The sequence below is a fragment of the Humulus lupulus genome, chromosome 9 (genome assembly GCF_963169125.1).
Source record: "Humulus lupulus chromosome 9, drHumLupu1.1, whole genome shotgun sequence".
Lineage (NCBI taxonomy): Eukaryota > Viridiplantae > Streptophyta > Magnoliopsida > Rosales > Cannabaceae > Humulus > Humulus lupulus.
Genome location: NC_084801.1, coordinates 137,299,146 through 137,320,503, shown reverse-complemented (window position 1 = coordinate 137,320,503; position 21,358 = coordinate 137,299,146). Strand labels below are relative to the sequence as shown.

Genomic DNA, 21,358 nt, shown 5'->3' with positions numbered 1-21,358 from the left:
GGCAAGAATTATAGAGAAAAGGAGTTAACAGTGTGGATGAGTTCTTGACACGAGCTCAAAGATGGATTAACCTGGAAGAGGCGTGAGCTTCCATCGCAGGAACCAGCCAGATCCCTGTCGAGCCCGTTGGAGCGGTAACGGACGTTCCAGCTACGGCTCAAACCGTTACCCCAAATAACCAAGGGGGGAGTAACAAAAGGAAGGGAAATGGTGAGGGCAACCAGAGTGGAACAAAGAAAAATAAGTTTGGGGAGAAATTCAAGCCTATTTACGCCACTTATATCGACCTTTGGAAAATTCTACTTGCCTTCCATGGAAGAAGCCAGAACCGTTGAAAAACCAAAGAGCGAGGAGAGATCCTTTGAAGTTCTACCAATTTCATAATGATATTGGTCATAACACTGATGACTGTCGACAACTGAAGGATGAGATCGAAACTCTCATTAGAGCAGATCCTTTGGCCTAGTACACCCGAAATCAGGTGGTCCCTAATCAGCCCGCTAGGCCCAACCCTCCGTCAGCCCTCGAAGTTCCAGTAAGTCAAACCAGAGCTCAAGCGAATCAGGATGATCCTCCTCCGATAATAGGGGGAGATATAGCAACCATTTCGGGAGGACCTCATCTAGCAAGCACGAACAGAGGGGCCCAGAAGACGTACATTAACGAACTAAAATCCCATAATGGAGTGGAGTTCTTCCCTGAATAGTGGTTATCAAAACAATAGCGATTGGAAAAACAACCAATCATTTTTACAGAAGAGGATGCTAACCACGCCCAATTCCCACATAACGATCCCCTGGTCATAACTGTTCAGCTCGCCAACCGGAAGGTCCAGAGGACATTAGTAGATAACGGGAGTTCTGTGAATCTACTTTTTAGGTCCACCTTGGAAAAAATGGGGTTGTCTGTAGAAGAATTGAAGGCAACCTCAATGACTCTATACGGGTTTTCTGGTGAAGGGTCAGCAGCCATCAGGATGATAGAATTAGTGGTAATATTGGGAGAAGGTTCATGAACTGTCTCCAAGCTACTTGAGTTCATGGTAATTGACTGTCCAGCTGCATACAATGCGATTTTGGGCCGACTTGCACCGTTGATGGCATTTGAAGCCATAACCTCTATCCACCACCTAGCAATAAAATTCCCCTTAGCTGCGAGAATATGCACTGTCAGAGGTGATCAGCTCGCTGCCAGAAAATTCTATAACATTTCTATGAAGGGAAAATCACAACCCGGGCATCAAGCTATGGTCATAAATGACAGAGGTGAGGAGTCCCGAGAAGTGGAAGTTACTTGTGGGATAGAAGAACCTCAGCGAAAAGAGGACAGTAACGACGCCCAACATGATGACATTGACCCATGGATAGGCAGAGAAAGGTTAGAGCTCCAGGCTATAGAGGAGCTCGAGGAGGTAAACATTGACCCTAATGAAGCTTCAAGAGTCGTAAAGATTGGGAAGACTTTAAATGATAAAAGGAAGAATGAGCTGATCAATTTCTTACAAGAAAATCTGGACGTTTTTACCTGGTCACATGAAGACATGGTGGGAATAAGCTTGAGTGTAATCATGCACACTCTATATTTGGACAAGAACGTGCCTGCAAAATCCCAAAAATGGAGACACTTGGGAACAGTCCGAGCTGAAGCTCTTGAGGAAGAAGTAGCTCGACTATTAAAGTGCGGGTTTATTCATGAAGCAAAATACTCGATCTGGGTTGCCAATCATGTGCTGGTCCCAAAGCCAAACGGGAAATGGAGGACCTGCATCGACTTCTCCAACCTGAACAAAGCTTGTCCCAAGGATTGATTAGTTGGTAGATGCCACGACAGGTCACGAACTCATGTCCTCCATAGATGCATATTCTAGATATAACCAGATCGCGATGAATCCTGCGGACCAGGAACATACTAGTTTCATGACCCCAAATAACGTATATTGTTATAAAGTCATGCCATTCAGGCTGAAGAATGCCGGAGCTACATATCAACGCTTAGTCAACAAAATTTCGCTGATCAGATTGAGAGAAATATGGAAGTGTATGTCGATGATATGCTTGTCAAATATAAGACTGTCGATAACCATGATTCCAATCTAAAAGAATGTTTTGAAATCTTAAGGAGGTATGACATGAAGCTGAATCCTCAGAAGTGCACGTTCGGAGTGGCGTCAGGACAATTTCTTGGTTTCATAGTCAACACTAGGGGAATAGAGGCAAATCCTGAGAAAATCAGGTCGTTGGTAGAAATGCCCTCACCCAGGTCGTGTAAAGAAGTTCAAAGCCTGACTGGAAAGGTGGCAACTTTGAATCGTTTTATTTCAAAATCTACTGACAAGTGCCTACCATTTTACAACTTGCTCAAGGGAAACAAGAAATTTGAATGGACTGAAGAGTGCAAACATGCATTACTCGACCTAAAAATGCCCCCAGTGTTATCTAAGCCTATGTCTGGAGAACCCCTATTTCTTTAATTGGCTGTGACAGAAAATGCAGTCAGTGTCGTGTTAGTCCGAGAAGAAGACCGTGCACAAAAACCAGTATATTATATAAGCAAGACACTTCTCGGAGCTGAGTCATGATACCCACTGATAGAGAAGCTGGCATTCTATCTGATATTGGCTTCTAGGAGCTCCGGCCATATTTTCAGTCCCATTCAATCAACTTCATCACCGACCAACCTTTGAGGCAGGTGTTGCAAAAACCTAAAACGTCAGGACGTCTGTTAAAATGGGCTATCGAACTTAGTCAGTTCGAGATACTGTACATGCCACAGACCTCAATCAAAAGTCAAGTCCTTGCTGATTTTGTGGCTGAATGCACCAAATTTCAAGAGGAGCTCTTGAAGGAACCGGTGCAGGAATTATGGAACATCTCTGTGGATGGATCATTGAACGAGAATGGATCGGGAGCAGGGATCATCTTAATCTCCCTAGAAGGGCATCGTGTCCATACAGCTCTGAGATTCAGATTCGAAACATCCAACAACGAAGATGAATATGAGGCTTTACTAGCTGGGATGAGAGTGGCAAGGGAGCTCAAGGCAAAAGTCATCCAATGCTATAGTGATTCTCAGCTCATGATTAATCAACTGTTGGGAGAATATCAAGCTCGAGGTACCAAGATGGCGACCTACCTAGCTAAGGTGAAGGGAGAGCTGTCCGAATTTGAGTACAATACTGTTGAACAAATACCTCGCGAGTAGAACTCTAATGCTGACGCTTTGGCAAGGCTTGCCACCACCAAAAGAAGTTGAGACATTGAATGTAGTGCTAGTGGAATTCATGGATAATTCGAGTGTTACAAAAATGGTAGAAGTCGAAATGATCGACACAAGACCGACCTGGATGACTCCCACAATGGAATACCTCACAATAGGAAGGCTACCTGAGAATAGAAAGGATGTAAGAAAAATACTATATCAAGCTCCGAGGTATGTGATAGTGGATGGGACATTGTATCGATGTGGTCATTCATTACCTCTACTACAATGTGTTCTACCCGAGGAAGCTAAAACCATTTTGCAAGAAGTGCACAAAGGCTTTTGTGGAGATCATGCTGGGGGGCAAAACCTAGCACTAAAAATATTGAGGTAGGGCTAGTTTTGGCCCACTCTAACAAAAGATTCAATCTCGTATGTCCAGAAGTGCGACAAGTGCCAACGTTTCACCATAATTGCTCGAGCTGCTCTAGTTGAGCTAACGATGATCTCATCCCCGTGGCCATTCACGGTATGGGGAATCGACCTAATAGGGTCCCTACCTATGGGAAAGGGAGAAGTTCGTTACGCGGTGGTGGCGATCGACTATTTCACAAAGTGGGTAGAAGTCGATCCTCTGGCAACCATCACTTCAAAGAGAATCCTAGACTTTGTGGTGAAGAGTATTATATGTCGATTTGGGCTTCCTAAAAAGATTGTGTCAGATAATGGGACACAATTCGACAGTGATCTCTTCACTGACTTCTATGAAAAATACGGCATTATTAAGAGATCCTCAGTAGCGTATCCGCAGGCTAATGGACAGGTTGTGTAATGCCCTAAACTCCAGGGACCGTTACGGTGTGCATTTTAAACAGTGCTAAACTCGCTAATCGAGTCATTTGTCCATAATCGTGTAACTAAGTATGATTAGTGATTTAGGGTTAAAAATTTAGGTTAAGGTATAACGTTTCACTAAAACGTTTACTATATACATTGGGATCCCAAAAATATAATTTAAAGGTTAATTACAAGAAAATATTTACAACCAGCTGATCTAAGCGGCAAAACAGGGTTTAACCCTAGTTCCCCTTTCAAACCTCGCCCAAGTATTGGTCGAGCAGCTGCATATGTACACGTCATCACCTAAGCTCTCCAACTCAAGGATGGTCCAGCTTCCTTTTGCCTTTACCTGCAACACAAAGCACCCGTGAGCCGAAGCCCAGCAAGAAAACTCAATATGCTCATGAACAGTAATTACATGTTGCTAAATCATAATCTGCATGCCTAGCAATAGTAGCCATATTCACGCTATCAAGTCAATCCTAAACAGATGAGTGATTAACACTGGAGGTTCTAACCATGCTGGGTCTTATAGCCCTAATAAGATGAGTGAGAGAGGAGTAAGTCACTAACGTGGGTTCTGCACCCTCAAATGAGTGACTGAGAAGTAAGTCACTAACATGGGTTCTGCACCCTCAAATGAGTGACTGATGAGCAAGTCACTAACATGGAATATGCACCCTTAGATGAGTGACTGATAAAAAATTCACTAACATGGGATTTGCACCCTTAGCCATGTGACAATACAGTCACATGGGCCTTCTGGCCCTGGCTCTGAGTAACTAGTCATAGGCTAGACAAGCGCTTTTAGTTTTCATCGAACTTGGGGTCGGTCCGACATTAATGCTCATGATGAGTCATTCAATGCAGATGTCAATTAGATCTAATCTTTTTGGCTCTACATTCATGACGCTTATGCCGCTCTTGACTCATAGGTCAATAACATATGACCAGTGCTCAGTACTATGTTGAACTTGAGTAGTAAGCCACAGCTTCACAGTCAGTTCTGACACCATTGTTGATTTTGACTAATAAGTCAATGCCATTCACAAGCAAGCAAGCAAGCTTTGCTAAGCAGTTAATATGCAGTTAATTTCCACATTTAAACATTCCACATGCCTCATGAATAACCATGCATATCACGTATGGGGTGTAGTTTTCTTACCTTTGGTTCGATTGAGAATTAACAAATGAATGACCCTTGAGAACGATCGATCCTTTGATCCTTCAGCGGTCACCTAGTCATAACCAAATATGGAATCCCATCAATAAAATAAATCATAAACAGGTTTATAATCTAAAACCTCACTCCCGAGACCAATCCAGTGCTCTCAGGACTCCCAAACCACCCAAACTGGGTAGTGGAACCATCCCCCGAGCCCCCAAAGTCATCCCAAACCCTAAAATTAGGTTTGCTGGAAAGTGAACTAGCGCTACGGCACTGACCAAGTCAGAGAGAACCCCCAATCTTGCTCTGCCTAGCGCTGGGGTGCCACTGACAGACCAGAAAAACTTTAGTCTTCTCCCCTGCGACTTCTCCTGAAAACCAAGCTTCAAAACCAACCCCAAACATCATCCAAACCTATGATTTAACCCCAAAACTTCATCCATACCTCAACCTCATCAAAACCCAAGAAAACTTTCTCAAAAACCTCATTGAATCCCCAACTATCTACTTCAAAATTCTTAGCTGAAACTAATAGAAAAAAGGGTATAAACCAAAGATTTTCATGGCTGAATTTCTTACCTCAAGCTTGAATTAGATCCTCTTCAATGGTTGAACCAAGGTCCTAAGCCCTTAAGCCTTGCTCTCCTAGCTTGGATCCTCAAATGGAGTTTTAAAAAAAAAAACAAAGGAATAAGAAGAAGGAAGATGATCGTGAGAAGAAAGAGGAAGAGGCTCTGTTTTTCTAAGTTACCTTAAGCTAATTGAAAAGGTGACTAAATCACAGATTTTGGCTCAAATGACCACTATGCCCCTAAGGTTAAAAACTCTCCCAAAGCCTTCCAAGGGAAAATCCGTCATTTCTCGACAATCTCGTTAATTATAATTAACACACTCCAATTCTCATTATTCTCAAATGCTAATAATTCATATCCCATTACCCTTTAATTCCTAGCAACGTTCTAATCACCAAATTACCCTGAGGTGCCTCTTGTGAGGAAAAGGTGGGCTCCCGAGGCTGTCCGGGGACCTGATTTAGAACAAGTTGTGTCAGGGGCAGCATCCGGCCCCTCCAGCCAAGGTAACCTATACCCCTATAGGAAATTAGATAGGGATGTTTCCAATTTTAGGTTAGTTCGATCTAACCCAAATCAGCTCGTCCATCGTCATCCTCATAACCCATATCGTAATATAACCATGCTCCAATGCGTAGACCACCTAGTGGTATGGCATGACCATAGTTACCCTAAGGGCACAGTTGTTGTTGACAACACTTTAAACTTTAGATCCGCCAATTTTTAGGAGTATGAAACCAACCGTAGGATCTAGTCTTCTCTGCTCGAGGGTGCATTTTCCCCTGGATTTAGACAGTACGTAGATGAATCTAGCCTTGAGGTTATTAAACGTAGACTCTCCCTCTCCTCCATTAATTCCAAGGCCGGAGGTCATGCCTATACACCCGTGTTGGTGATAATAGACTCCTCCCCCAGCTCGGAGGGTAGGATCTTTGTTTTCTCTATCCTTGTAAATGTTTTTTGACAACTTTATTTGTGAACTAACTCCTTTTTGTTCTCTTCAGGCGAAGAGATGGAACAAACTGGAGCTCCTGACCTCCGAATTTCTTTCCAAGTGAGAAAGATCGGCTCGGGCCCCATGGTGAAGAGGCCCAGGATTACAAAGAAGACCCCCCCTACCGCGAGAAACACCTCGAAATCCCCTGCTAAGGGGAAAGGCACAAGCTCGGCTCATGAAGTAGCTTCGATGACTTCTATTACCACTAGGAGGGTTCCCTCTCCTCCTCCTCCTCCTCCTCCCCGATTTGCACCTCCTCAAGCCCAAGTAATACAAGCTGAGCCTCTAGCCCCCATCATCTCAGCCCCGATCGTTCAAATACCAGTAGATCCCCATGATCTGGAAAATATCTCTGAAGCTTTTCGGGGTATCATTTGCGAGACAGAAAGCCATATGGTGGGGCACGCCTATAGGGCCAGCTCGAGGGATCTAAGGACCATCGAGGAGCGGAGCTCAGAGAATGTCATGGAATTAGCTATGGGAATGAACCTTACTGTAAGTTATCCTTCCTTGGTGACATATTTCTTCTTATTGTGATCAAGGGTATATCTCTAACTTGTTTTGTTATATTGTAATATGTCCTGGCCCAGTATCGCAGCATAGCCCGGGCTAGGGCTAGAAGTGATGAGCTCCGGGCCGAACTAAATGCAGCCAACACTGCCCTGACAGCTGCTCAAGAAGGTGAGCAGGCTGCCAAAGCTACCTTGGTGGCTGCTCAAAAGAGTGAGCATGATGCGAAGGCTACTCTCGCCTCGTCCCAGGAAAGCGAGCAAGCTGCAAAGAATGCATTGTTTGCCCCTTTAGGCTCAAATTGCACAACTTCAGGCCGAGGTTGATGAAGCCAAAGCACAACTGCTCGAGGCCGAGGCTGCAGTCAAAAAAGAAAAGGCCGCCTCATTGTCATCAATGAAAGAGATGCTATACCAGTGTTGGTCCTTCAACTCGGATAAGAACTTCTCTTTCATAGAACCCGGGCTGTGGGATCCGTACCTTGCAAAATTCAAGGCTTGGATTTTGCAAGAACCATCAGAGACTGGGGAGGCTTCCGTAGCATCCGAGGGGGATGGCGAGGAGGTCACCTCGGCTGTGCGAACTGTCGGAGCTCAATGATAGCTTTTTTGTATTTATCTGTAATTGTTTAACAATTTTTTTTAAACAATTGCCTTTAGGCTCAGTTCGAGGTTTTCCTCCTCGTGATATTTGCCTGCTTTATTTCAATATATATCTAACTTTTTGATCCATTTATCTCTCCTTTACTATCTCTCATGTTTACAAATCCTTAGACTTGTACATTCGAGATTTTAGGAATCGAGGTTTAGATCGGGATAGAATTTATCGAGCTTGGTTATATCCAAGTTTTGTGTGTTGATTTGTATCATACATGTTAAAAGTCAGGCCTTGAACCCGATTATATTCATGGTTTTTAATTTATTTAAACTTGGTTCATGCTAGGTTTATTGATAACACGAGCTTTAACAAGCCCTTAATATTAAACAATTTTCCCAACTTTCCAAGTTTCGGACCTGGTTGCGTCTAGGGTTTTAAATGATTTAAACTTAGTTCGTGTTAGGTTTATTGATAACTAGAGCTTTAACAAGCCCTTTGATATTAAACAATTTTCACAACTTATAAATTTCGGACCTGGTTACGTCCAGGATTTTAAATGATTTCAACTTAGTTCACGCTAGGTTCATTGAAAATTCAAGCTCTTAAAAAGTTTTCGAATAATCAATTTTTCCAAGCCTCTAAGTTTTAGACCTGGTTACGTCCAAGATTTTAAATGATTTCAACTTCGCGCTAGGTTTATTAAAAACTCGAGCTCTTAAAAAGTTGTCGAATAATCAAATTTTCCAAGCCTCTAAGTTTTGGACCTGGTTACGTCCAGGATTTTAAATGATTTCAACTTACCAAGCAAGCTTAATTTTTCCAATCTCGGGTTACATGCCCCCCAAGTAACCAGATTATAGAAACTTTCTTCGTTTCTTTTACAAAACTAGAGCACGAACTCAACTATCTTAAAGATTATTTAATAATCCACCTATTATTTAATAAAATGGCTTTTATAAATAAGCCTTACATTGATGGTGGTGCTACTGATAATATTTTTTCAAATGTAGGGCGTTCGAGGTCCGTGGGACTTCTTCCCCATTCAGCAGAGCTATCTTGAAAGTTCCTTCTCGCAAAACCTCAATGACTTGATATAGTCCCTCCCAATTCATGCCTAAAACACCATCCTTGGGATCTCTATTTGCTAGAAATACCCTTTGGAGAACCAAGTCACCCAATCCAAATCTACGCGTCTTAACTTTAGAATTAAAATAGCGAGTGATTTTTTGTTTATAATGGGCGAGCTGTAACTGTGACTCTTCTAGTTTTTCTTCAATTAGATCGAGGGATGCGTTAAGTAGTCCCTCATTCTACTCTTGGTTGAATCTCCTTTGCCTGTGAGTGGCTACCATGGCTTCGACTGGAAGGACAACCTCGCTTCCAAAAGTTAAGGAAAAAAGAGTATGTCCCGTGGAGGTTTTGTGAGAAGTCTGGTATGCCCACAGTACTTGCGGGAGCTGTTCGGGCCACAATCCTTTGGCCTCGTCTAACCTCTTCTTCAGGCTCGCCTTTAGGGTTTTGGTCACAGCCTCGACCTGTAATACCCCAAATTTCCTAATAAGGTTTAGGACCTTGATTAGGAGGCCGAGAGGGCCATAATTGATTTATTAAATTATTAAATGATTATATGCATGTTTATGTGAATTATATTATTATATGATGATAAATGCATGCATATGGGTGCGCATTTTATTATAAGGGCATTTTGGTAATGTGGCCCGTTGAGGGCGTAATTGTGTATTTTCATGCATGTGGGTGAATTATAAATAATAACACATTATATGTGGATTTGTTCAAGCCATTCGGCATGAGACGATCATGGAATGCAAGTTATCGATCTGGTCATAACGAGGTTATTTTTGGGGCTCGGGGTGAGTCTCGGGGTGATTTGAGGATTAGAACATTACCGGGAATTAAAGGGTAATGGGATATGATTTATTAGCATTTGAGAATATTGAGAATAATGGAAATTTGAGGGTGTTAAATATGATTAACGAGATAGGCTGGAAAGGATGGTTTTGCCCTTGGTGGCTATTAAGGCTTTTATTTAGGCATGAGGGCATTTAGGTCTTTTCACCCTAAGGATAAATATAACTAGGGAAAGCTGTAGAAACCTTGCCAAAATAGAGCACCTTCTCTTCCTTCAACTGATCATCATTTCCTCTCTATTTCTCCTTGGATTTTGAAGCTTCTTTTGAGGAACCAAACTTTGCTAATCTAGGGTTGTGTTCCACCATTGAAGAAGGTCCTAAGCTGAGATTGAGGTGAGTTTCTGGCCATTAAAACCTTAGTTCTTGCTTTGTTTTCATTTGGTTTTTCAGTTTGGTTTTTGAGTTGGATAGTTGAGATTTTATGGAAGTTTTGGCTAGGGTTACTTGGGTTGTGATGCCTAGGACATATGTAGATGGTTTTTGGGTTCAATTGGGACTTAAAATGAGGTTTGGAAGCTTTTGGTTCAGGCTGGAAATGGTGGAGTCGAAGGGGAGAAGAACCAGGGAATTTCTGCCTAGTTGTAGCACTACAACACTAGCCAGGAGGGTTCTGATCTGCCTAGAGCGCTGAGGCGCTAGGGGGGTAGCGCTACAGTGCTACCCTGTTTCTTCAGATTCTTGTTTTGGGTGTTTTTAAGGGTTTTTGGCTCAGGGTTTCAATTCCTAAGGCTCGGGATCAAATCTACTCATCGTTTGGGTACAATTCAGGGTCTCGGGAGTGAGGTTCAGGTTAAGACACTTTTATTGTTGATTTCAATAATTGGAGATTGTATTTGGTTATGACTAGGTGACCGCTAAGGAATTAAAGGATTGATCGTTCTCAAGGGTCGTTCATTTGTTATTTCTCGCTAGAACCAAAGGTAAGAAAACTGCACCTAGTATGTGATGCATGTGATGCACATCCCATGAATGTTGAATATGAGATTGATCAGAGCTTGAGTCTCTGTGTTTGTGCATGATCATAATTATGCTAGCAACTATTAAGTAAGCATGTTGAATGCCCTACATTTGGATATTTGACATATGATATATGCCTGGTAGCATTGCTTACTTGTGCGTGGCACTGACTAAATAGTCAGAATTGGCAATGGTGTCAGTATTAACTGTGAAGCTGTGACTCACTAGTCAAGTTCGGCAGTAGTACTGAGCACTGGTCACCTGGTATTGACTAATAAGTCAAGAACGGTCTTAGCGTGTTTAACTCAAGTCGACAAAGATTAGATCTAATCGACATTTGCATTGAATGACTCAAATGAGCATTAATGCCGGACCGACCTCAAGTTAAATGAAAACTAAAAGCGCTTGTCTAGCCTATGGCTAGTCACTTAGAGCCAGGGCCAGAGAACCCAAGTGACTACTTCGTCAGATGGCTATGGGTGCTGGGCCCGTAGTGACTTATCGATCAGTCACTAATCTGATTAGAGCTAGGGCCACAAGGCCCAGGTGGCTTTTTTGTCACATGGCTATGGGTGCTGAGCCCATAGTGACTACCCATCAGTCACTCACTGTGTCGTCACATGGCTGTGGGTGCTGAGCCCCATAGTGACTTGCTCGTCAGTCACTCATTATGGTTTAACAGAACCTCGAAGTGATATTCACTCATCTATTCAGGGCTATAAGCTCTGTATGATTATAATGATCATCAGTCACATGGCTGTGGGTGCTGAGCCCCGTAGTGACTTGCTCGTCAGTCACTCATTATGGTTAATGGAAACATAAAGTGTTAAATCACTCATATGATTAGGATTGACTTGATAGTAATCCATTCAGGAGGGCAGGATTCTTCATCATGAATCCCCCATCATTATTTGAACTTATTTGCATGCGTGATTAAGGCTATTATTGCTAGGCATGCACATTATGATTTGATGACATGTTATTACTGTTCATGAGCATATTGAGTTTTCTTGCTTGGCTTCAGCTCACGGGTGCTATGTGGTGCAGGTAAAGGCAAAAGAAAGCTGAACCATCCTTAAGTTGGAGAGCTTAGGTGATGGTGTGTACATATGCGGCTGCTCGACCGCCACGACCGAGGGTTGAAAGAGGAACTAGGGTTAAACCCTATTTTCCCGCTTAGATTGGCTAGTTGTAAATATTTTGTTGTAATAAACCTTTAAATTATATTTTTGGGATCCCAATGTATACAATAAACGTTTTAGTGAAACGTTATATCTTAACCAAAATTTTTAACCCTAAATCGCTAATCATACTTAGTTACACGATTATGGCCAAATGACTCGATTAGTAAGTTTAGCACTGTTTAAAATGCACACCGTAACGGTCCCTGGAGTTTAGGGCGTTACAACAAGCGTTGTTTTGTGTAACATAATTATAAAAGCCCCTACTGTGTAGGTCAGAATGTGACGACATCATAAACGAGAAGAAGCTTGGGGGGGAAATGTTGTACCCTAATTTTAGCCTGAGTTCATTCACTCAGTTTGGGTACAGCTGGCAAATAAATATACGGAGAAATAACCAAGGAGATGATAGCTGCTTATTATCAACAAAGACAACTCTAGTTTCATGTGGGCACGTGTGGTATTAGGTGTCCTGAGTTTATGCCGAGCTACAGACACAAAGGTTGTGAAGCGCGAGCTCATAATATTCAAATGGCAGTCGAAGTACGAGCTTGGAGGAGATATTCAGCTCGTGGTAATTCAGATATATTGTACACCCGCGTATCCCCAAAGACTCGGGTCCTTTTATGCGTTTATTTATGACCAGGCTGTCATATTTAATGTCCCAGATAATAAGAGAACATTTATTGTATGATCAAATCATATCCCATTATAAATGGGAAATATATGTATTAAATGTAATAAATATGTATATGTGTGATTGACTCACGCAGTTACCCAAACCTGTCTATGGAATTCCCTTATAAATACTGGGAATGTAGGACAGGGAGGGTGACCATTATTCTGTAATACTGAAACTCTGCCAAAATAGAGAGAAAAACAGCAATAACATAGACTCGTAGACTAGGTGGATTTTAACCACTGGACCACGTAATAGATTTGTGTTCTTGTGCGTTCATTTCATTTTTCATTACGGTTTATTACTAAGCACTAATCTACTTTATTATTTCTTAATACACTGCTGGCGAAAAGCTGTGTCAACAAGGTCAATTCCCCATATCGCAAATGGCCATGGGGAGCTCATCATGGTAAGTTCAGTGGGTGGAGCTCGTGGTATCGAGGCGAACCGTTGACATTTATCGCAGCGTTTGACATACTCGAATGAGTCTGCCTTGACTGTTGGCCAGAAGTACCCTTGCCTAATCACCTTTTTTGACAAGATGTGCCTCGGTGTGATCTTCACAAAATCCTTCATGAATTTCTTCCAAAATATATTTCGCCTCGAGAGGAGTTACACACCTGAGTAATGGCATAGAGTATCCCCTTCTGTACAACTTTCCTTCCAAAGTGGTATATCTTGGTATTTGGTACATAAGCTTCCTAGCCTCGTTTCGATTTTCTGGGAGACTTCCGGTTTCGAGGTAGTCAACTATTGTGATCATCCAGGTGGGTTGTGAGTCAATCATGTTTATATCTTCCTCATCAGTCTCGTTTATACTCGGGGTCGGTAGAAATTCTACTGGGACCAAATTGAGTGTATCAACTTCGTTAGTCATGGCTAGCCTGGCCAATGCATCTGCATTTGAATTTTTCTCTCGGGGAACCGGTTCTATAGCATAGAACTCAAACCCTCCAAATACTGCTTTTACTTTTTCCAGGTAAGCCGCCATTTTTATACTAGAAGCCTGATATTCACCCAGGGCTTGGTTACAACTAGTTGTGAGTCAATATAGCAATGAATGGCCTTTGCTTTGAGCATGGTGGCTATCCAGAGTCCTGCTAATAACGCCTCATATTCAGCTTCGTTGTTCGATGCCTCAAAGCCAAACCTTAGCACCGAGTGGAAGTGATTTCCCGTTGGAGTGATTAGAATGATCCCTGCCCTCGATCCATTTTCATTGGAGGACCCATCGACATAAAGTCTCCACAGCTCGTGGGCTGAGGCTATGAGTTCCTCGTTGGAGATCCCTGTGCATTCGACAATGAAATCTGCCAAAGCCTGTCCTTTGATCGTTGTTCTGGGATGATAGGTAATCTCGAACTGTCCGAGTTCGACAACCCATTTCAACAGTCTTCTAGATTCTTCAGGCTTAGATAATACTTGCCTCAAAGGCTGGTCAGTTAACACATGAATAGGATGTGCTTGGAAATAGGGTCGAAGCTTTCGATATGCATGCATTAGGCACAAAGCCAGTTTCTCCATTAATGGGTATCTAGATTCTTCCCCCAGTAATCTTTTGCTGATGTAGTATCTAGATTCTCCATTAATGGCATGCTCGGTTGTGATAGGTTTAGACAAGATTAGTGGTTCGACGAGGTGTTTCTTAAGATTCTGAAATGCGAGTTCACACTCATCCGACCACTCAAACTTTTTGCCCCTTCTTAAAAGATTAAAGAATGGAAGGCATCGGTCTGTAGATTTTGAAATAAATAAACTTAAGGTCACCATTTGTCTAGTTAAGCTCTGGACATCTTTATGTTTTCGAGGTGAGGGCATGTCTATTAAGCTTTGATCTTGTCTGAATTAGCCTCTATACCCCGAGCATTCACTATGAACCCAAGAAACTTACCTGAGGATACTCCGAATGAGCATTTTGTGGGTTGAGTCTCATGGAAATGCTATAGCATTCCCTTGCCGCGAGCTGGTCTCCCTTCAGCGTCTCAATGACACTAGACGTCGGGAACTTGATAGCCAAATGCCTAACAGACGACACTGCCCCCATCCTAATCAGGGCTGGTCTCCCGAGCAATATGTTGTTGATTGATCGGGTATCCACCACCACAAACTCCATCATCTTGGTTACCGAGACTGGAGAGTCTCCCAAGGTTACGGGGAGCTCGATGGATCCTGTACAGGCAATCCTTTCCCTTGAAAATCTGTACAACGTGGTTGCACAGTCTTTCAAATCTCGAAGTGTGAGTCCCATCCTTTCTATAGTGGCTTTATAAAGAATATTAGAAGAGCTCCCATTATCTATCAAGACTCTTCACACTCTTTTGTTCTCGAGCTGAAGTGTGATGACCAGGGGGTTGTTATGAGGAAACTGGACGTGTGATGCATCCTCTTCTATAAAAGTGATGGGTTGAGTTTCAACCCTTTTCTGCTTCGGTGCTCATGGTTCAGGCTTGTAGGGAGAACCGTCTCCAGTCTTGAGCTCATTTACGTATCTTTTCTGGGCATTTTTGTTCGATCTGGCAAGATGCGGTCCCCTAGAGATGGTTACCACATCCTCCCCATCTATTGGGGGAGGTTGATCATCATCTTATGCTTAGGAGTTGTTGTTCTGCTGGCAGATTGCACAGATGCTGCCCTTTATCTTGTCGAGGTTTGATTAGTATTTCAGTTTCTCACATATTGTCTGAAATATCCTCTCGAGATCAAGCCTTCGATCTCTTCTTTCAGTTGTCGACACTCATCAGTGGTATGTCCGACGTCCCTGTAGAATCTGTAATACTTATTGGAGTCACTCTTCACCTTCTAATTCCATATTGGGCCAGGTCGCCTAAATGGGACCTGATTCTCATTAGCGAGGAAGATATTTTCCTGAATCTCATTGAGTTCGGTGAGTTCGGTATAAACTGTATAAATGGAGAAGTACTTGTCTCCCTTCTTCATTTTCCTCCGTCTGCCTCAGAGTTACTCCCTTCATTTTTCTTTCTTTTTGAAGGGTTATCTCTGGGGGGTCTTGACGTCGATGGGGTAGCCGAGGTCGAGGCTGAGTTAACATTTGTCATTGTAGTTATGGGCTAAGGGGTCAGTTTTAATGATGACCTTGCCTCTTCTACATTGACAAATCTCTAGGCCCTCTTATTGAACTCGGTTATTGTCCTTATAGGTTTTCTTTGCATATCATCCCAAAGGGGACTCCTTGGTAATATACTAGCTCTTACAACCATAAGGTGGCCACTGTCATCGATGTTGCGAGCTTGTGCCACCTCTATATTAAACCTTGCCAGGTAACTTTTCAACAATTCTTCCTGCTGTTGTCTAACATTGGTTAAAGTCGAGGCTTCGGGCCTAACTCCTACCATGGCCTTGAACTGTTTCTTAAATTCCTTTGCAAACTGATCCCAAGACGAGATCGAATGTCTTCTAAACTTTTCGAACCAGTTTTTTGCTGGTCCTATCAGAGTTGTTGGGAACAACATACACCAGAGCTCAAAACCAACATTGCTGGCTCACATGATTGTATTAAATGTGCTCAGATGGCTGTATGGGTCTGAGTTCCCATCAAATGGAGCTACGTGGGGTATCTTGAACCCCTGAGGAAATGGCATGTTGGAAATATGAGGAGCAAAAGGCTTGAGCTCCTCATCGGTGTCACCAGCCCTGTCCCTGTTCCTTTCATCCTGAAGGAGCCTGAACACTCTTTCAAGCTGGTTAATTCTTTCCTGAACCAAGTACAATGGAGGTTGGGCCCCTTGCTCAGCCCTCCTGGTGGCCGTGATCCCTCGGGGACGTCCTCTGGGCCTTAGGGGTGATGCCTGGACCTCAGCGGCTTGTCTGCCCAATTCTTCATTGCGCCTTGTAGCCTATGCCAATTGTTGGCACAATTGGCGATTCTCCAGTTCAACAATGGGAATATACCTCTCTGGATTATAGTAGAGGTCCTCGTCAGACCTGGGAGCAGGCGGTCCCTTTGAGTTATAGGGAGCACTCCCCTTATCTGGGTCGTGGTTAGTCATTAGCTGCTTCCCAGGTTGGCGTGGGTAATCTTCAGTGTGATGAGTTTTCTCCTCAGGTATTTGGGGCAATGGTTGCTCACCTGCACTGGGGTTCTTCGTGGCACCCATTGGGAGTTCAGGAGGTTTCTGACTAAACAATCCAACGACTTGCTTAATTCTCTCAATGAAACCACCAAACTATTGACGCCATTTTTCATCAACTTAAATCTGAAGAGCACTAAACAATGATTTCAGAAAATAAGGAAGAACAATTGGATTTTTATGTGGTTCAACAGTTAAAATCTGCCTAGTCCACGATTCAATATTACTGATTTGTGGTATTCTCTCAAAGCTTTTACAAAGCAATTTAGCAGAGTGTTCTCAGTACCAAATTGTGCGTGTCTACAAATGAAATTCTCCAGTCTATTTATAGAATGGTTAACAAAATATTTTTCCCTTATTTCGGGAAGTTACAATTCAAATATAAAATAAATATAATTAAATGCATTAATTACATAATATCCCATGATAATTGGGATTTAATATCAGGCAATAACAAATCCCTAGGGAATAGGGATTTCTTAACAGTTGTCGTACATAAAATACGTTGCTGAGCTCGAAGGCAAGGTTTACACATTTTCGAGATAGATCAACTCTTTGAGCTTGTTATTATAGTCAGCCTCATTCTTATCCCATGATTTCATCAAGCTCAATCTTCAGAGACTAACATTTTCGAGCTTGCAACTAAGCTTGAATAACACCCATAGGCATCGAAGAAGATTTGTTCATCGAGCTTGATGCTTAAGCTCGAGCCTTCTGAACTGTTGCTCGATCACTAATAAGTACAAGTCAGGAATCATACAAATTTATACAATTGTTGAACCCTAACTTGTTATTTTTGAGATTACACTTTACGAGCCAATATTTCGAGGCTCATTTATGATGATTTCAAAATTTGGGTGTAACACCTTTTGACCAAAAAATTTAACCCTAAACCATTAATCACGTTTAGTTACATGGTTATGGCCAAATGACTCATTTAGCGAGTCTAACATTCTTTAAAATACACAGTGTAATTGTCTTTGATTAGGAGGATGTTACAACTTGGTATCAGAGCATGCCAAGGTTAAGGGTTCCTGTAGACAAGCTGAGCATGTACACTCATCACTAAAGATAAGCTCCACTCAGGGTTTGGTAACTATTTATGTGGTTATGTGTTTAACTTCTTAAATAGGATATAAATGCCTTATCTGTCTGCCTTATTTGGAAGCATGAGATATTCTGATAGGGCCTGGCCCTTGACTGTTGATATGATTATGTGCTTGCCTACTCAGATGATATATGAATGCTTTATCTGCATGCTAGAGTAGAGAGCAAGATAATTTTGTTGGGAAGAGCAGGGCTTATTGATTGATGCATGAATTTTATAAGCATGTATCTTAGCACTACAGTGGTATGTGAATGTGGTGTTGTTTGGTTTTCCCATTGGAAGGTTTTTGGATGTGCTCATTATGCTTAATAGGTCAAGTCATTGACTGCAGACGAGCTCAGAGGTTATGTACCCAAGGCAGTTAATGGGACCCGATGGTGTTTATGTTGAGGTTGGAAGTTATAGCCAGGGCCAGAGCCCTCCGCCTGCCCCTCAGAATTGGCTGCAGGTGTTTATAGACATGCAAGCAAGATTACAGAGGCAAGAGGAAGAGATCATGTGTTTAAAAGAGTAGGTTCTATTAGAGAACACCTCTTCCTTTTCTATGCCAGGAGTGGCACCAATTTTGGCTCAGCCTAAGGTTGAGAATAGGTGGGAATTACTATATGAGAGATTTCAAGAATATTACCCTCTAGTTTTTGAGGGAGGCCTAGATCCATTTAGAGCTGAACAATGGATGGGCATGATTGGTTCCATCCTCGACTTTATGAGGGTGGTAGGTCATGATAGGGTGATCTGTGCTACATATGTGTTATGGGAAGATGCCTAGACTTGGTGGGAAGTGGTATCCTAGACGCGAGATACTGATGCGATGATGGCCATTTAAGCTCCCTTGATATTTGTGCTATCTTTTTTTGTTTTGAGCTTGAAACGCTCATTCAATCTTTTCATACAACAAACTATCACCACCCATGGCCCACAAAGGCCATGAGGGACCACATGGAAGCAATTCTTAAGCTCCCACATGGTCGGTGGTCCCTCAATTACCTCCTTCATGAGGATAAGCTCTGACTATGAAGTGTCCTTGGTGAGGGCAAGTCCATGGATGACTCGAGAATTCACAAGTTTGGGAGATGGGAAGACATCCCTATCCCAACCGCCAAGCTTCCCTCCCAAAGGATACCCTCGAGCTCACACTCTCAGACCTTTATTCCTCGCTTAGCCGAGCCTCCATGCTTGAGAACTGAAGCTCAGGACGTGGCCTCACCTAGCTCATCCAACGGAGGTAAAGTCATGTTAGATCTGTCCAAGTGGTCTCCCACTCTTCTTAGATGAGAGCCAAATGTTGTAGTTCTTTTTAACGATCCCAGGAATAATTTTATGGTGTGGTCGGGGGTAGATCTTAAGGTGCATAGGTTCGATAGTTGGTTAGGGAAATAGCAAACTATGTATAGTTTAAATGAAGTTTTGGATGGGATAGTTGTCTAGTATGGGACCAATGATTATAGGGACATATCGAGGATGTCCCCCACTTATAGAGAGGGAACCCCTTTAGACTCATTTGAAGACAGAGAGATTTCCTAGTACTCTAGCTCAATATCGACAAAATCTTCTAGTTAGGTTTCTTTCACCTAGAAGTCTCAATCATATATTGTAACATTTCATCAGTTCTTGATGTTTTGCTTTTCCCTTTTTTAGGTAAGATGGACCCGGACCTTGACAACATCCTTAACCAACATGTTGCATCCAGGGGAAACAAATGCCACTGGGTGTCCTCAAAGGGGGGTCGTCCTTATAAGCTCACCAAAAAGTCCAAGCTACCCCGGTCGGTCTCGAAACAACCCGACTTGGGCCTTGTCACCAATCTTCCAACACTTACAGAAGTTGTGGCCCCTCCTCCTATGAGCTAACCAAAGAAACTTTTCGCTGCCCATTGTCCAATTTGAGACTGCAAACTCACTATTTTGACCTACGTCCCTGAGTTTGTGGTCGAAAATGCTGCCGGTACTCCCAGAGTTCAGCTCGATTCTGATGCATTGACTTGCATGGACCAATACCTCAGCGACCAAAGGCTCCTCAGTGGGAGTTCTTGACAACTTGCTAGAGTGCCAACACTCTTTTCGACAAGAGTGAAGAGTTTCTTTCTTCAGTAAGTTATCCTTTAAGAATTGATAAGCTCCATGTTTCCTTGTCAACTGTTTATTTATTTATCTCTGACATCAGTTTTTAATTACAGGCCCTTATAACCTTTTTTCAATACAATTATGTCCTGAATCATGAGGTTACGACGAGCAAGGTGCACGCCCAAGATGCTAGAGATGCACAGCTCAGGGCTGAAGACGACCTTAAAAAGGCTCGGCAGGAGCAGGAAACGGCTCAACACGGAATGGAGGCGACTCAACGGGAGCCAGAAATGATTAGGCGAGAGGTGGAGGCCAAGGAGACGGAGATCAAGAGGATCCAAGAGTTGAATTCCAAGCTGGAAGAGGACAAGAAGATGAATTTTGAATTCATAGAAAGTGAGAAGGCTCATCTTCTTGATGAATTCAAGACCAAAAAGGACCATGCCTTTGACATGGTGATGTATCGCATTTGGACGACCAATCCCGACCTCGACACCAGCTTCCTTTCCATCAAGGAGACCGAGTATGTCAACAGATTTCAAGCTCGACTGGAGGAGGAAGAGGTCAGGCTCGAAGCTCAAGAAGCAGCGGAGGCCACGGAGCAAAACCGGGACAGTGATTGACGGAGCAGCCAATCCTTGAAGGCCAATACATGGGCTGTGACCCACAGTTTTTTATTTCCTCTATAAATATACTTTTTGATGCCCTTGGGGTAAAGACAATTATAACTCGAAGTTTAAGTTATTTGGCAATTTATATTTTAATGGTAGTTTTTTATGCTTAAATCTCTTTCTCGAAATCTTTATGCATGTTATCTACCTTTATTGTTTTTCCTTGATAGCATATGTCATACTTCTAGTTTGAAATATTTTGAGCATACTACAAAGTGCTTTCTTTTATATTTGTTTATCTATACAAATATTGTCGTGCTTAAGTGTGACAGTCAAAATCCCGTGATCCGTAAGGGGAAAGACCGGGTAAGCTGTGCAATCCCACACCGCCTGGGGAAGGTCAAGTGTGATGATTCTAAGACTGTGTAGGTATGGGACTACATAGTTGAAGAGGGCTTAAATGGATTGATGGGTACCACGTATATCAGCAAGATGCATCTTCTTTTCGGTAGCCCATCACTTGAGAACTCCAAAGTTAAGCGTGCTTGACCTGGAGTAATCTCAAGATGGGTGACATCCTGGGAAGTTTTCCCAAGAAGCGTGCGAGTGAGGACAAAGCACGCTGGAAAGACTCATGTTGGTTTGTAGGGCTAGTTGTCATTCCAGAAAGCAGCCATAGTGACGTGGGGCGATACAAATGGTATCAGAGCCTTGACCCAGCCAGAAGTGTGGCCGACGGGGACGTTGGGCCCGTAACGGGGGGTGATTGTGACAGTCAAAATCCCGTGATCCGTAAGGGGAAAGGCCATGTAAGCTGTGTAATCCCACACCGCCTGGGGAAGGTCAAGTGTGATGATT

The 21,358-nt window shown here is 42.8% G+C and overlaps 1 protein-coding gene across 1 annotated transcript; it reads left to right on the top strand.

The window, feature by feature from the left end:
• Positions 1-6,964: 6,964 nt before the first annotated feature.
• Positions 6,965-20,512, top strand: LOC133800082 (uncharacterized). The gene is made up of 4 exons (XM_062238055.1): positions 6,965-7,270; positions 7,366-7,606; positions 19,465-19,535; positions 20,003-20,512. The coding sequence occupies exons 1-4, from the start codon at positions 6,965-6,967 to the stop codon at positions 20,510-20,512; spliced, it is 1,128 nt and encodes a 375-aa protein (XP_062094039.1).
• The last annotated feature ends 846 nt before the right edge of the window (positions 20,513-21,358 follow it).

Excerpts from the sequence above, each read along its gene's own strand:
- LOC133800082 (XM_062238055.1), top strand. The coding sequence starts at position 6,965 with ATGACTTCTATTACCACTAGGAGGGTTCCCTCTCCTCCTCCTCCTCCT. Across the intron at positions 7,607-19,464 it reads TTGCACAACTTCAGGCCGAG|GTAAGATGGACCCGGACCTT; the intron begins GTTGATGAAGCC and ends TCCCTTTTTTAG. Across the intron at positions 19,536-20,002 it reads GGGGAAACAAATGCCACTGG|GCCCTTATAACCTTTTTTCA; the intron begins GTGTCCTCAAAG and ends TTTTAATTACAG.